The 14,321-nt window shown below is 59.7% G+C and overlaps 2 protein-coding genes across 5 annotated transcripts; one reads left to right on the top strand and one right to left on the bottom strand.

The window, feature by feature from the left end:
* Nucleotide 1: 1 nt before the first annotated feature.
* ZNF740 (zinc finger protein 740) lies at nt 2–5,255 on the top strand. Of its 4 annotated transcripts, none has more exons than XM_088068740.1 (8): nt 2–50; nt 752–1,058; nt 2,383–2,514; nt 3,396–3,482; nt 3,587–3,646; nt 3,794–3,908; nt 4,002–4,120; nt 4,227–5,255. In XM_088068740.1, the coding sequence occupies exons 2-8, from the start codon at nt 1,050–1,052 to the stop codon at nt 4,317–4,319; spliced, it is 615 nt and encodes a 204-aa protein (XP_087924866.1). In that variant the 5' UTR covers nt 2–50; nt 752–1,049; the 3' UTR covers nt 4,320–5,255. The 4 variants fall into 4 exon arrangements, with proteins under 4 accessions (XP_087924866.1, XP_087924864.1, XP_087924867.1 ...); XM_088068738.1 differs by having other exon boundaries at nt 8–50; nt 752–944; XM_088068739.1 differs by lacking the exon at nt 2–50 and adding an exon at nt 408–427 and having other exon boundaries at nt 752–944.
* A 707-nt stretch (nt 5,256–5,962) lies between these two features.
* RARG (retinoic acid receptor gamma) lies at nt 5,963–13,837 on the bottom strand. The gene is made up of 8 exons (XM_014260590.2): nt 13,700–13,837; nt 11,093–11,238; nt 10,443–10,584; nt 9,937–10,091; nt 8,949–9,125; nt 8,263–8,467; nt 7,812–7,970; nt 5,963–7,174 (listed from the first exon to the last, which is right to left on the bottom strand). The coding sequence occupies exons 1-8, from the start codon at nt 13,821–13,823 to the stop codon at nt 6,999–7,001; spliced, it is 1,284 nt and encodes a 427-aa protein (XP_014116065.1). The 5' UTR covers nt 13,824–13,837; the 3' UTR covers nt 5,963–6,998.
* Nucleotides 13,838–14,321: the final 484 nt, after the last annotated feature.

Genomic DNA, 14,321 nt, shown 5'->3' with positions numbered 1-14,321 from the left:
GGGCGGGGGGGCTGGGCTCGGGCGGTCGGAGCGCGGAGGGGCTGCGGCAGGTACGGACTGGTCCCCCATGACACCCCCCCGCGGGACCCTCCGGCACCCTCGCGGCGACCCAGGCCCCGCCCAACACCGGGGGGCTGTTCCCACCGGGGATGAGGGGAGGGGAACGGGCTAGGGGTGGGAGGGGGATGGGGAGGGATTGGGGGGAGTTGTCGAAGGAGAGAGGCGACCCCGATCCCCGCTGTGGCCCCTCCCGTTGTGACCCTTCCCAGGTCTTTCCCTGGTTGTGACCCCTCCCCGGGACACCGCCGCTGGGACCCCCTGGTAACTCCCCCCTTCCCTCCCTCAGATCTCCCCGATGTGACGCCCCCTGTGCCCTCCCCCTCCACGGTCACCCCCGGCTCTGACCCCTCGGAGACTCCTCGCTTTGGTGACCCCCCCGTGTTATCCCCCGACCCCCGCAAGCCCCGCAGATAACAGAGTCCGCCGGGATCCCCCAAAATCGTCCCCAACCTCACCTCCCCCTACCCTGGGACCGCCCCCCCAGAGTCACCCACCCTCGGGACCCGCTTTCGCTCCGTTCTGCGGGGACACCCCTTGTTCTAGGAATTTCCCCCGCAGTGTCATCCTGTCCTGGGACACCCCCCCCCCAAATTACCCCATTAAGAAATCTGTTACCCCGCTATCCCCCACTCTGAGATACTTCCCTTTGGGCCCCCTTTGACCTTCCCTTTTCCCACTGTTTTTCCCTCAGGCGGATCCCCGTGGATTCTGTTCCGTCCCTGCAGATCCAGTGCCCGCCCAGCTCGGGGGGTCCCGGCTTTGGGGGGGGGGGCCCTGCCCTGTGTCCCCCCCCTTCCTGCCCCAGTGGCCCCCCCAGGAGGAGGAAGAAGAGGAGGAAGAGGAGGAGGAAAGGAGGAGGAGAAGGAATGGCGGCACCGTGGCGGGTACTGGAGCCCGCCCAAAAATCCATAAAAATTTACTGATCCCACCTTTTCTTACCCCAAACGAGCTTTACCTGGGCGAGAAGTAAGGCCAAAGGCTCCCACAGCATGGCTCAGGTAATGAGCCCCCACCCCCTGCATCCTGACACCCCCAGGCCCAGGAATTTGGGGGAACAACAGCCCCAAAAAAATGGGAAAAGGGAAAGAAGAGGGGAGGGAGCTGGAGCTTCCCTCCCCCTGCACCAGGGTGGGGGGTGCCTCCCCATCCCCCCATCCTGCTCCAGGAAGATATTCCAGGATTATTGCCATTTTCCCCAAGATTATCCTGATTTTCCCCAGAAATATCCTTAATTTTCCCCCTAGCCCAGAGGGCCTGTCAAGCCTCAAAAAAGGAGGTTCAAGCTGTTCCTCCATACTTGGGGTTGTTCCCAGTCTTCTCAGGATTATCCCAAAATTTTCACAGTATTATCCCAATTTTTTCCCATTATTACCCAGTTTTACCCAAGATTTCCCAAATTTTCCTGGTAGCCTTTAGGGGAAGGTGGGTCAGTAGTTTAGTAGGCAGTTCGGGGGTGTCTTTGCCTCCCCCCACCTTCCCCTCCCCACTTTCGGGGTTTTTCCAGAGTTATTCCTGAATTCTCCCACTTTCCACTGGAATTGTCACAGTTTTCCCTGGGATAATCCAAATTTTCCCCGGGATTATCTTGAAATTTCCTGTTATCCATTAGATCCTTTCTAGGCTGGAAGAAGGGGTTTCAAACCCCAAACACACCTTGGGGTCTTCCCAGAGTTACCCCAGGATTATCCCAGTTTTCTCCAGCATTCCCCAAATTTCCCTGGTAGCCTTTAGGTCCCATCAGGCCTCAGATAAGGGGTTCAGCCCCCAAAAACTCTCCTTCTTTGGGGTTCTTCCCAGAATTATTGGGGAATGATCCCAAATTTTCCCCATAATTCCCCGTTTTTTCCCTGGGATTATCCCCTCATTGTGGTTATTTCCCATTAACCATTAGGTCCCAACAGGCCTCAGAAAAGGAGATTCAGCCTCCTCCATTCCCAGTTTTGGGGTCTTCCCATTTTCCCTTGGGTTTATCCCACTTTTCCATAGGCTTATCCCAAAGTTGATGCACAATTCCCTTGAATTTTCCCATTTGACCTTAAATCCTCATTGGGCTGAGAGAAGAGTGTTCAACCCACTCTGTTCCACTTCAGGGTCTTCCCAGAATTATTCTAGGATCATCCCAAATTTTCCATGACATCATCCCAAAGTTTTCCCAGGATTATTGCAAATCTCCCTTGAGATCGTCTCAAAGTTTCCCCAGATTATCCCTAATTTCCCATCAGGGCCCAGAAGCAGGGGGGGCCTGCCCCACTCCCCACTCCAAGGGGCACCCCAGCATTCCTGGGCTGTGGGGCTGATCCCAGGGGTCCCTTCCTGTTCCAGGCGAGTCTCCTGGCCTGCGAGGGGCTCTCGGGCGTCTGCCTCGTCCCCACCGTCGCCAGCAAGAAGATGATGCCCAAATCCGGCGGGAAACAGGATGGGAGCCGGGAACGGGGCTCCAGCCCTGACCTCCTGGTATGGAGTGGGAACCCCTGGCTGGGATCTGGCACCTTCCACTGGGGGAATCCTACCTTTAATTGGGGAATTCCACCCTTTTAATTTGGGGGTTTATGCCTGTAGTTGGCTTTTCCAACTTTTAATTTGGAGGTTTCCAGCTTTCATTTCCTTTTACTACCTTTAGTTTCTTCTTGCTTTTATTTGGGGGTTTTGGACTGGTTTTTTTGCCTGCTTTAATTTGGGCTTTTCTGCCCCAAATTTGGCGTTTCCCACCTCTAATTTGCCTCTTCCTCCTCAAATTTCAATTTTTTCTCCCCTTATTCATCCTTTTTCTATATTTTTTTGACCTTTTCCAGTTCTAATTTTGCTTTTTCCTGCTTTAATTTGTTTTTTTCCTCCTTTAGTTTTCCTGCTTTAGTTTGATTTTCTCACTTCTCATTTGACCTTTTCCTGCTTTAATTTTTTAGTCCTTTCATTTCCCATTTCTTGGCCTTACTTGATTTTCCTTCTTTCACTCACCCTTTCCTGTCTTTAATTGGACATTTCCTCCTTAATTTGGATTTTTCCTCCTTTATTTGGCCTTTTCCTATCTTGGATTTTCCTGTTCTAATTCTATTGTTTCCCCTTCAATTCCATCCCCTTATTATCCCCCAACCTCCCCATTCCCTGCTCATCTTGAACCCCCCCTCCCCAATTTCCTGCTCCTTCCCAATCCCTCACAATTCCTGGTCCCCCAATCTGCCCTGCAAATTCCTTTCCCCTTCCCAAACCCCTCCCTGCCAATTCCTGATCGCATAATCCCCCCCTTCCCAATCCCCCTTCCCTAATTCCTGCCCCTCCCAATTTCTGTCCCCCAATCCTCCCTTTCCAAACCCCACCCCAATTCCTGCCCCCACCAGTCCCTCCGCCAGGACCCTGACAAGCCCCGTGCCCACAAGGACGACGATGCTCCTGAGGCCTCCAACCCCAAGAAATCCATGAAAAAGGCAGGTTCCCTCCCCCAGCGGGGGGGTCCCCCCTCGATTTTGGGGTCGGGGGGGGTCAGGGGGCCATCTCGGGGGCCGCTGACACCCCCTCGCCCCCCCGGCAGCGCCGCAAGCGGGTTCCCGGCGCCGAGGGACTGCAGAGCTCCTCCCGCCGAGGATCCCAGGTTTGCCGCCGCGCCGCACGAGGAGGAGGAGGAGGAAGACAATCTCCCAAACTCCGGCAGGCGCAGGACGGCCGGGGGGGGGGGGAAATTTGGGGGCTGCTGGGGGTCCCCCCGGCTCTGAACCCCCAAATCCCCCCCCCATTTCAGATGGTGGTGATTGAGCAAAACGGCTCCTTCCAGCTCAAGAATTTCATCTGTGACCACTGTTTTGGCGCCTTCCGGAGCAGTTACCACCTCAAACGGCACATCCTCATCCACACCGGTAATGACCCCTCGTTAATGAACAGCCCCTCCCCCCAACCCCGCGCTAATTCCCGCCCCTCTCCCCGGCGCTAATTCCCGCCCGGAATTCCAGGGGAGAAGCCATTCGAGTGCGACATGTGCGACATGCGCTTCATCCAGAAGTACCACCTGGAGCGACACAAGCGGGTGCACAGTGGGGAGAAGCCCTACCAGTGCGAGCGCTGCATGCAGGTATTCCCGAGAGAATTCCTGTGGGAATGTGCCTGTGGGAATGTACGGGGCACCTCTGGGATCCACAGCGCCAGCCCCAGAACTGACCCCCTCCTTGTCCTCGCAGAGCTTCTCCCGCACGGACCGGCTGCTCCGACACAAGCGCATGTGCCAAGGCTGCCAGACCAAGACCCCTCCCGACTCCCAGCTCCTGCTGTGAAAATCGGGAAGTTCAGGGGGTGTGGGAGGGGGGTGTTTCCTCCCACACCCCCCCACATCACCATGCTCTGCCTCACCTGGATTTCTCAGCCCCTCTAAGGATGGGGAAGAACCCAAGTGCTGCCAGTGTGGAAAAACTTGGATCGTTCCTGCCCTCCAGCCTAAAAACTTGGATTATGATCCCAAAAATCCTCTTGGAATCTTCGAGTGCCCCCCCCCACCATCATTATACCCCTAAATCCACCCCTCCCCCTCTTAGGAAGGACTGGAAACCCCCAAACTGCCCAAAATCCCGGCGGATCTGAGATACCTGTGCACAGGTAGGAGGGTCCCACTGGGAATAGCAGTATCAATCCCTGTCTTCTTTGGGAAAAGGAGGAAAACTGAAGATGTTGGGGGTGCTTCAGCTTGGGTGGGCACCCCCATTTTTTGTTTTTGGAAAATAGGAAAAAGGAATTTGGGGGCTCCCTTTGAGCAGTGGGACACACAGCGGTACTTCCCATTTCATCTGGAACTCCTTCAGATTTTGGGGGGTTTCTCCTACTTCTGTGTGGTTTTGGGGTGCTGCCTATGTCCCCCCATGCTGGGAGGTTTACACCCTGGGGCAACAGAAGGGTAACTTCGAGGGGCCCCCTCAGTTTCCTGGAAAACGCCTGGATCAGGGGCAAGGGGGGCAGGGGTGGCAGGAGCAGCCACAAGCCCCAAAAAACACAAGAGGTGTCCCTGTTCCCCCCATCACATACTGCTCCAAGGGGCAAGAGAGATATTTGCGCCCCCCCCATTTTTGTGACCTGAACCCCCTTTCAAAACTGTAGGAGTTTTTGGGGGACCCAAATTTCTGGGACCTCCCCCAGTGATACTTCAAGAAGGACTTCGGCTCTGCTTAGCCTATTTCCCCAAATTTGTGGGGCCCAGGGGGGGCAGTTTGGGGGCTCTGGCAGGGGTTGGGGTGCTGCACGGGGTTGGGGAATTCAGCGGGGGGGGGGGTGGGGGGGGTGGGGGGGGGGTTGGGGCACTCCAGGGCCCCCCACCCGTGAGGGCTCCCAGTGCTGTTACACACACCCCCCATCCAGCTTCATTTTTGGGGTGTTGGGATTTAGGGTTTAATACAGTTATTTTGCTAAGGGGAGGGGGGGCAGCAGGGTGCAGCCCTGGGGGGTGGGGTGTCACTTTTAAATTGTAGTTTTTTCTAAGGGTCCCCAAATTTTGTGTCCCCCCTTTCCACTGTGTCCCCCCAGTGTTCCCCCACCCCCCCACTGTGTGTCCTCCCCCCTCCTTTAGGGTTTATTTAAATAAAAATTTGGGTTTTTGCTTTTTTTAACCACAAATTTGGGTCCTTTGGGGGAGTGAGAGAGGACCCCAGAACCCACTCACAGCAAACAAAGTGGGAGGGCTTACACTGGGCATATGGGGGCTTTTAAACTGGGGAGGGGCCCAGAGGTGCCCCCCCCCCTTTATTGATACCCCCAATTTGGGCAGGGTCCCCAAGTACCCCCCTTATCCCTGGAGGGGTCCCTAAATTGGGGGTCCCCAAGTGCCCCCCACGTACCCCAGAGGTGTTCCCTCACCTCAGGGGGAACCCCAGGGTTACCCTCTTCCCCCCAAGTCCCTTCTACAGCCCCCTTCCAAATTCACGATCAGCCCAAAATTTCCATAACTTTATTTTGCAAAAATAGAAAAGTCCCATGTCCTCTCCCCAGGATGGGAGGAGGTGGGTGGGCTGTAAACATGGCAGGGGGGCCCCCCAAGAAGGGGGGATTTAGCAGGGGAGCAGCAGCGGGGAGGGCCCCCTTTCAGGGGGGGACCCTGATGTAAACGCAGAGGAATAAATAGGGGTGAAAGTGCAGCCCTGGGGGGGACACCCCTCTGTCTAGTGTAACAGGCTCCCCCTGAGGGCTCTGCACCCCCAAATTCAGGGAGGAAAATGTAGGGGGGGCAGTTGTAGAGAGAGCCAGTAAGGCCAAACTTCATCATCCAGCCAGTCTGGGGGTAACAGATTAGGGAGGGCAGTTGGGTCTGGGTAGAACCCCAGGATTGTGGGGTCACCCTATGGCTTGAGCCCCCACCCTGAAATGGGGGGGGGGGGGGGGGGGGGGTTGTGGGGGTAACTTTGTGTCCCCCATCTTTGGTCTCTGTAGTGTTTGGGGAGGGGCACTGGGCGAGGGCAATTTTGGGGTGTCCCTCCCCACCCCAACAGCATCAAAAGGTAAAACCCACAAACAGCCCCCCCCCATAAAAACGGGGTCCCCCCAGCCTGGGGGGGCTAGGATGTCCCGCAGGGGAATGGGGGTGTCCCCCACCCCAAATCCACCCTGTGTCCAATAAATAAACCATGGGAGGGGCACCCCAGGAGTGTCAGGCATTAATTTTGGGAGTAGGGGCTGGGCCCCCAAACTCCCCTCATGTCCTTCCCAGTACAAGGGGGGGGTGGCAGCAGAGTCTGAGGGGGCTTTGGCGTGAAGCTGAGGTTTGGGGGGGTGCCCCCAGACCCCCTCAGTTTAAGGCAATAGCTTTGTTCTGTCAGTCTCTGCCCCCTTCCCCAAATTAGGAGGGGGGCACTCTGGGGAGTTCCCCCTCCCCAGAGCAAAAGGGGGTGCCCTGGAAGGCAGCTCTGAATGTTCCGTCCTCCGTTGGGGAGGGGCATTCGAGATCCCTCCTGAGCTGGGGGCAGAGGGGGGGGCTATGGGGATTTGGGGGGGCCAGGGGGACTGTCCTGGGCAGCAGGGGGGTCTGGGGGTGGGGGGAGGCCATCCCCCCCCACCTCAGTGAAGATTTCGGGGTTCTCCAGCATCTCCCGGATCAGGGGGGGCATCGGCCCTGGGATCTCTGTGCGCAGGGTGATAGCACGTTCTGCCCCTGGGGGAGCCAAAATGTCAACACCCCCTGAACTCGGGGCCCTAAGCCCCTCCTGAGAGATGGAACCCCCCTCCAAAAAAAGCTTCAACACCCCCTCAAATTCCAACACCCCCAAAACCTTGAACCCCCAAAACCTTGGACCTCTCCAAGACCTTGAACTCCCCCAAAATGAGCTTAAATCACTCGAAAACCTTGACACCTCCCCAAGAGATTGAATCCCCCCCAGAGGCCTTTAATCCCACCCAAAAACAAGCTTCAATGCCTTCCCAAGTTCCAACAGTCCCCGACTTTCAAAACCCTGCAAAAGCTTCAGCGCTTTCAAAACCTTGAATCTCCCCAGATAACCTTGAACACAACCAAAATGAACTTCAACCCACCCCCCGTCAAAACTTTGAAACACCCCCAGAACCTTCAACTGTCCCACCCTGAGAGTTTCAACTCTCCTGGTGCCAGGGGCAGGTTTGGGGGTGTCCTGGAGGGTTGAGGTGTCCTGGGAGAGTTTGGGGTTCACCCTCTTTGGTGGTGACTTTGAACAGCGTTTGGGAAGATCACTGTGGCTAGGGGGGTTTGGGGGTTCTGGAGTCCTGGTGGGATTGCTGCGGTTTGGAGGGTTCCCAGGGATCTGGGGGTTTCTCACCCTTGGTGCTGATGCCACGCAGGTCAGTGATTTTGAGCAGCATCCGGGGGAAACGCTGTGGCTGCCGTGGGCGCCGGCGCCGGGCATAGACCCGGAGAGCCTCGAGCAGCGGCTCCTGCAGCCGCTCCACATGCCGGGGCTGCTCCAGCTCCATCCGGTCTGGGAAGAGAGGGAGAGACCACCTGGATAGACACTGTCCCTGTGTCTGCACATGCCCATCTTCTGCCCTAGAGATCCCCGTGTCCCCCTGCTATCACCTCGTGTCCCCACCTCTGCAGCTGAGTGGCCACAACTCAGTCCCCTGCCCACCATAACCCTGATATGCCCCATGTCCCCCTGATGGCCCCCATATCCTCCCCCACAGATGAGGCAGATGACACTGAGCAGCCCTGACTCAGTCCCATGTCCCCATGCCCCCCCCATGTCCCTCTGATGTCCCACATGTCCCCACCCCCACAGATGAGGCAGATGGCACTGAGCAGCCCAGTCTCGGTGTCATCGAGCTGCAGCGGCAGAAGCTGCCCCGCGAAGGCAAACACAAGGTCAGTGAGTGGCCCAAATCCCGCGTTGTGCATCTGGGTCCGGGTCAGTGTCAGCCCATCCGAGAACGTCATCGTGTCCTGCTCCGGTGTGTAGCGGGTGCAGATCCGCAGCATCTGCAGGGCAGGGACCCAGAATCACCAAGGGGCACCAGAATACATCCAGGGGCACCAAAAATCCACCCAGGGTTAGCCCATCCCATCACTGTGTCCTGCTCTGGAATGTAGCAAGTGCAGATCCACAGCATCTGCAGGGCAAGGATCTCAAAATCCACCCAGGATCTGCCCATCCTGGAGGACTATCATGTCCTGTTCCAGCTCTGCCACAGGACAGACACAGCACTGAGGGGAGGTTGGGGTCAGGGACGCCCCAATATAGTCCAAAAACATCTTATGGGCCCCAAATTTTCCCACCAAGCAGTCCCCAAACCCACACAGACCATCCCAGGAGACCTCCCAGCCCCTCTCCAGGACATCTGTCTGTGGGGTGGTGAGGTCAGAACCACCCCAAGCCCCTTCAAGGAGGCCCCAACCCCCCTGAGGAGCCCCCAAACATCCTGAGCAGCTCACCCAACCCCTGGAGATGCCCAGCCCTCACCAGGATGTCAAGGCAGGCGGCCTTGAGCAGAGTGATCTGGTCAGCCATGCTGAGCCCTGTGAAGCCCGGGAGCCGCTTCGCAAACTCCACAATCTTGATGATGCACTTGGTGGCCAATTCGCTGAACTTGTCCCACAGCCCCAGGTCCAGCTGTACCCGGTGGTCAGCGCTTGAGTTCTGGGAGCACAGAGGGGGCCCCAGCTCTGTTAGGGGGATTGTTCAGGAGCCCCTGGGACCTCCTGCAACCTCACCACCCTGAACTTGTCCCACAGCCCCAGGTTCAGCTGCACCCAGTGGTCAGTGCTCAAGTTTTGGAGGGCATGGGCTCAGTTATGGGGGTTCAAGGTGTACTGGGACTCCCTGAGACCACTGGGACACTGTGAGACCCCAGTCTCAGTAACCCACAAGTCCAGCTGCCATGTGGTCAGTGCTCATTTTATGGGGGACACAGGCTGTTATGGGGGTTCAGGACCTGCTGGGACCACTGGGACCCCCTCTTCAGTGATCCCCAGGCTCTGGACTCAATGCCAGCCCCAGGTCCAGCTATCCCCTTACTCAGCACTTGAGTTTTTGGGGGTCAGGGAGTGCAGAGACTCTGCTCTGGGCTCCAGGGTCAGCATTGCTCCCATAAGTAACCCCCCAAATACCCCCCACAACCCCAGTGCTCAGTCCCAGTGCACCCCTCCCCCTGAACTTGTCCCCCAGCCCGCCCAGTGCTCAGCACTCGTGTTTTGGAGGAGTCAGGAGGGAACCGGGACCCAACTATAGGTCTGAGGGTTGGGGTTCCCCCCAAAGGGACTCCCCAAGACCACCTGGGCACAGAAACCTGGTGCCCCACTCTCCCTGAACATGTACCTCAGCCCCAGCTGCCCCCAGCGCTCATGTTTGGGGGGGATCAGGACAGAGCAGTGACCCTGCCCCAGATCCGAGAGTTGGGAAGAGGGTCGGGGTCCCCCCTCAGTCCCCCCAGACCCCCAGCCTTGCTCACCGTGGTGTACTTGCCCAGCTGGCCCAGAGAAGGGAAGGTCTCCTGGTGGGCTCTGCTGACCCTCCGCACCAGCTCAGCCAGCTCAGGGCTCAGCTCATCCCCCCCCAAATCCTCCTTCACCTCCTTCTTCCTCTTGTTCCGATCATTCTGCACAGCTGGGGGGTGGGATTTGGGGGGTCAGAGGCATTGGTAGACCCCCTTAGATCCCTCCCAGGTGGGGTTTCCTCCCCCCTCCCCCAAAAACCTCCCCAAGGGACAGGAACATCCCCACCCTGAGCATCCCCAGGACCCTGAGACCCCTCAGTGAAGCTTTGAGGGGACCTCAATTTTAGGGGACTCCCCTGCAGGACCAAGAAGGGGTAACCCTTACACCCAGCAGTCCCCTTCACAGCCCCAAACCCCTCCCAGGAACATCCCCGGGTCCACTGAGACACCACCAGAGCCCCTCAGTGATGTTTTGGGGGACTCCCCAACTTCGGGGAACCCCAGCCCAGACCCCCTCGCACCTTCCTTGGACATTCCGACCTGGAAGCACTTCTGGAGGCGGCAGAACTGGCACCGGTTCCGGGTGACCTTGTCGATCTGGCAGTTTCGCTCCCGGTGACACGTGTACACCATGTTCTTCTGGATGCTCCGCCTGAAAAAACCCTGGAGTGGGAAAACAGGGGGTCAGAGGGGGCCAGGGCATCCCCAAAAGGGGGGCACCAGTATCATATCCCCAGGGATCCCAGTAAGGCAGGATGGCTCCCCAGTATCCTAGGGTGGGGCACAGGGCTTGGGGGGCTCCCACTGTCCCTGAGGGGTCCCCAATGCCTGGGAAGGGGTCCCCATCCCCCAGGGGTGGTCCCACTCATCCCACAGGATCTGTAATATCCCCAAGTACCCCCATTACATCTCCCCAGTGCTTGGAGAGTTCCCACTCCCCCAAGGAGTCCCTATTCCTCGATTAGGTCCCCACTGCCTGGGGGTTCACCTTTTCTTGGGGCTGATCCCCAGTGTCCCCGGGACCCTCCAGGGCCTCCTCCAAGTGCTGGGTCCCCACTTCCCTCACTCCCCTCCACTTCCATCACAGGGTCCCCACTGTTCCCCCCGCACCAGGGTTTCCACTGTCTCAGGGGGGTCCCCCTGCCCCACTGAGCCCCTGGCCCCCACACACCTTGCAGCCCTCGCAGGAGCTTACTCCGTAGTGGTACCCAGAGCTGCGATCACTGCACACAAAGCAAGGCTTGTGCACACGAGGGGGAGGCAGTGGTGAGGGGGGGGCCGTGTCCCCCAAAACTTGCCCAGAGGAGGGCTCCAGGGCTGGGGAGGAAAAAGGCAGGGGGAGTTAAACAGTCCCTCTCAACCCCAAAGGGGCCCCAGACCTGTCGGGTCTGGGGGAAACAAAAGCACGGGGCGGGGGGGAAGGTGATTATGGGGGTTTCACTGTCACCTCCACGGCCCTAAAACCTGTATTGCAAACCTCCAAAATCGAGGGCTGGGGGCTGGAATCCAGGGGTGCCACCATGGGGGGAGGAGAACTTATCAGTGTGCCCCCCCCTCTCCCCTCTGGCCCCTACCCAAATCCCAAAACCTGGGGTGGGGATGTCCCCAGCTTCCCCAAAACCCAGAATTATGGAGAAGGAGGGTCCCTAGTCCCCTCAAATTCCCCCTGCGTAGTGCCGGGGGTGACACGCGGGGGAGGGAGGAGCCCCTCCCGCGCGCACTCCGGGCGGCAACGGGGGAGGGGCAGCTGGTTTCAGATTTTTTTGGGGGGTGGATTTTGTGTGTTTTGCTAAAAAAAAAAAAAAAAAAAAATTGCTAAAATCGAGGAAATTCCGGCCTCGAACAGCGCGTTTATAACCGCGGGGGAGAGGGGCAGCAAGGGGGACTCCGCCCAGCGCGTGCCACGGGAACCCCAAAATAACCCGGAGGAGCGGGGGAGACTCCCCACCCTAAAAACGGAGCCGAAATTGGGGACCACACTCCGCCCCTCGGCACAGGGGCGAGTCCATACCCCAGGTTTGGGGAGGGCTGGTTGTGACTCCCCCATCAATACTGGGGATTCCCCGCGGAGGGTTGGGGCTGAGGGGGGTTTCATTTGGGGGGTGCGGGCACATTTGGGGGACCCCACCGTGCGTGTTTTCTCTTAGGGTTTGATTTTTGAAGGGGGATGATCCCAAATTAAAGCATAAACCCCCCAAAAGAAAGCACCCCAAAACCATCCGGGGGGAGCCACGACGCTGTGGGCCACCCCAATGTTTTAGGATACTCCCTGGCCCAAGGCGCGGTGCCCCCTCGGGCCTTAAATTGGGGGAGGGCGGCGGGAAAGCTCCTCCGCCCAGGGCGGAATTTGGATGGGGGGGGGGCACGGCGGTTCCCCCTCCAAAACCCGGGGGGTGACCCCCCCACCGCCCTGCTGAAAAGGGGCTCTCATCACCCTGCCCCAAGGGGGCTCGGGCGGTTTTGGGGCAGCCCCGCAGGGGTTAAAGTGCCACATTGGCAGCGCGGGGGGGGGGCGGGGGGGGGGGCGGGCGCGGCCCCGACGGGAACCAGTTGGGCCGAGGAACTGGGAGGGGGGAGAACACGGGAGGGGGCAACGCACCACGGCCATAGGGAGAAGGGGAGGATTTAGGTGGATTCTCTCCAGTCTCATCCTGTTTGTACCCAGATTTGCATTGTGGAACCCCCAGGGCACGCCTCGTGCCCCCCCCCCCCCCCCAAAACTGGGTGCCTCTTTCTACCCCCACAAAGGGGTCTGCGTCCCCCGAAAAAACAAGGTTCGGGGCCCCTGAGCCCCTCCAAAACAGGTACCAGGGCCCCCGAGCCCCCCAAAAGGGCTCCTGTGTGGTCCATGTCCCTGTGCCCCTGTGTCCCTGACTCCCAAAAAACGGGTCTCTATTTCTGCCCCCTCAAAGTGCCACGGGACACCACGACCTCTCCCCAAAACAGGGTCCAGGTCGCTTGACCAGCCCCCAAAAGTGTTCACGGTCGGCCCAGTGCGGTCCCCACGTCCCTGAGTCCCCCGCAAAATGGGTCTGCGACCCTGCCCCCCTCGCAAAACCGAGCCCCCACAATCCAGGACCCTCCCGAGGAGAATTTGGGGACGTCGGCCCCTTACACATGCCCTTACACCGCGCACACGTCCCCCGGACACCCCCTCGCGTCATTCCCATACACGCTCAGGTCGGTCCAGCACCCACGCGCGTCACTCTCCCCACCCCCCGCGTCACCCCCGAGGTCACCCCCGGCCCCCCGGATCACCGTCATCCCCCTTTCACGCGCGTTTACACACTCGGACACGCTCTCCACCCCAGCTCCTGGCACACCCACGCACCCACTCGCCGACACGGAGCCGCCCCCACGCCCGCACCGACCGGCCCGCCCACTGCCACTACCACTCTCCCTTACACTCATTTGCACACTCGGGTTCATTCTCGGAGACCCCTCCCCATGGCCCCGACCCCCATACACACTCCCCACACCCACTCGTAGACGCGCGCCCGCCCCTCCCGTGCAGTTCCCCCCGCGGTACCACAACCACTGCCCGCTCACACTCACTTGCACACTCATTTGAACACCCAGAGGGGCTACCTGCCACCCCTCGCACCCACTCGCGACACGAACACCCCTCACGCACCCACCGCATACTCGCACTCACACCCATTTGCACACTCAGTTCACACCTGAACGCGCTTCCCCGCCCCCCCCCACCCCCACCCACACTGGCGAACACTCTGACCCCTCGGGCGCTCCCGAACCCCCTCATCTCCCCCCATGGTACCTCTGCGGGCGGGGCCGCCGCAGCCGGCGGGCACCGGGACCCTGCGTAGAGCGCAGCCCCCGCGGTTCGTCACGTCGTGCAGCCGCCGAGGCGCCGCCGCCGCCGCCTCCACACAGCCGAACATGGCGGCCCCGGCCCCCCCCCACCCACCCGGACCCCCTCGGCCTCGCCGCGGTTGGCCCCGGTTGCGATCGGCCCCGAGCGGCCCCGGAGGGTGCGGCTGGGGGGGCGGGGTCTGGCTGGGGGCGGGGCATGGGCACGCTGGGACCGAAGAGGCGGGAATGGGACGCGGCCTGGTCGAGGGGTGGGAGCTTGGGTGGGAGGAGGCAAACGGGGAGGGGAAATGGGGCGGGGCTTGGATGGGCGGGGCTAAATTGAGAGCAGGGCCCGGCGGAGAGGGCGGGGCCCGGAAGAGGCGGGGCCCGGAAGAGGCGGGGCCCGGAAGAGGCGGGGCCTGGAAGAGGCGGGGCCTTGAGTGGCTGGGCTTAGTAGGAATGGAGCTTGATCTCGGGCTGGGCCGGGCTTGCCCGGGGCAGGGTTTGAAGGGCTGGGCTAAATTTGAAAGGGGTGTGGTCTGAGCGAGGGGTGGGGCTCGTGGGCGGGGCTGAATGGTGACTGGGCG

The sequence above is a fragment of the Pseudopodoces humilis genome, chromosome 32 (assembly GCF_049639895.1).
Source record: "Pseudopodoces humilis isolate 2021_Gansu_Grassland_sample_001 chromosome 32, ASM4963989v1, whole genome shotgun sequence".
In the NCBI taxonomy this organism is placed as follows: domain Eukaryota; kingdom Metazoa; phylum Chordata; class Aves; order Passeriformes; family Paridae; genus Pseudopodoces; species Pseudopodoces humilis.
This window is presented reverse-complemented; position numbering and strand designations above follow the sequence as displayed.

Bases quoted from the DNA above. Each gene is read 5' to 3' on its own strand.
- ZNF740 (XM_088068738.1), top strand. The intron at 3,483-3,586 runs GCAGGTTCCCTC...CCCCCCCGGCAG, and splicing joins CCAAGAAATCCATGAAAAAG to CGCCGCAAGCGGGTTCCCGG. The intron at 3,909-4,001 runs GTAATGACCCCT...CCGGAATTCCAG, and splicing joins GCACATCCTCATCCACACCG to GGGAGAAGCCATTCGAGTGC.
- RARG (XM_014260590.2), bottom strand. From the start codon at position 13,823: ATGTTCGGCTGTGTGGAGGCGGCGGCGGCGGCGCCTCGGCGGCTGCAC. The intron at 9,126-9,936 runs GTGAGCAAGGCT...CTGTGCTCCCAG, and splicing joins AGCTGGGCAAGTACACCACG to AACTCAAGCGCTGACCACCG. The intron at 7,175-7,811 runs GTGAGAAACCCC...TGGCTCCCCCAG, and splicing joins GCGTGGCATCAGCACCAAGG to GGGCAGAACGTGCTATCACC.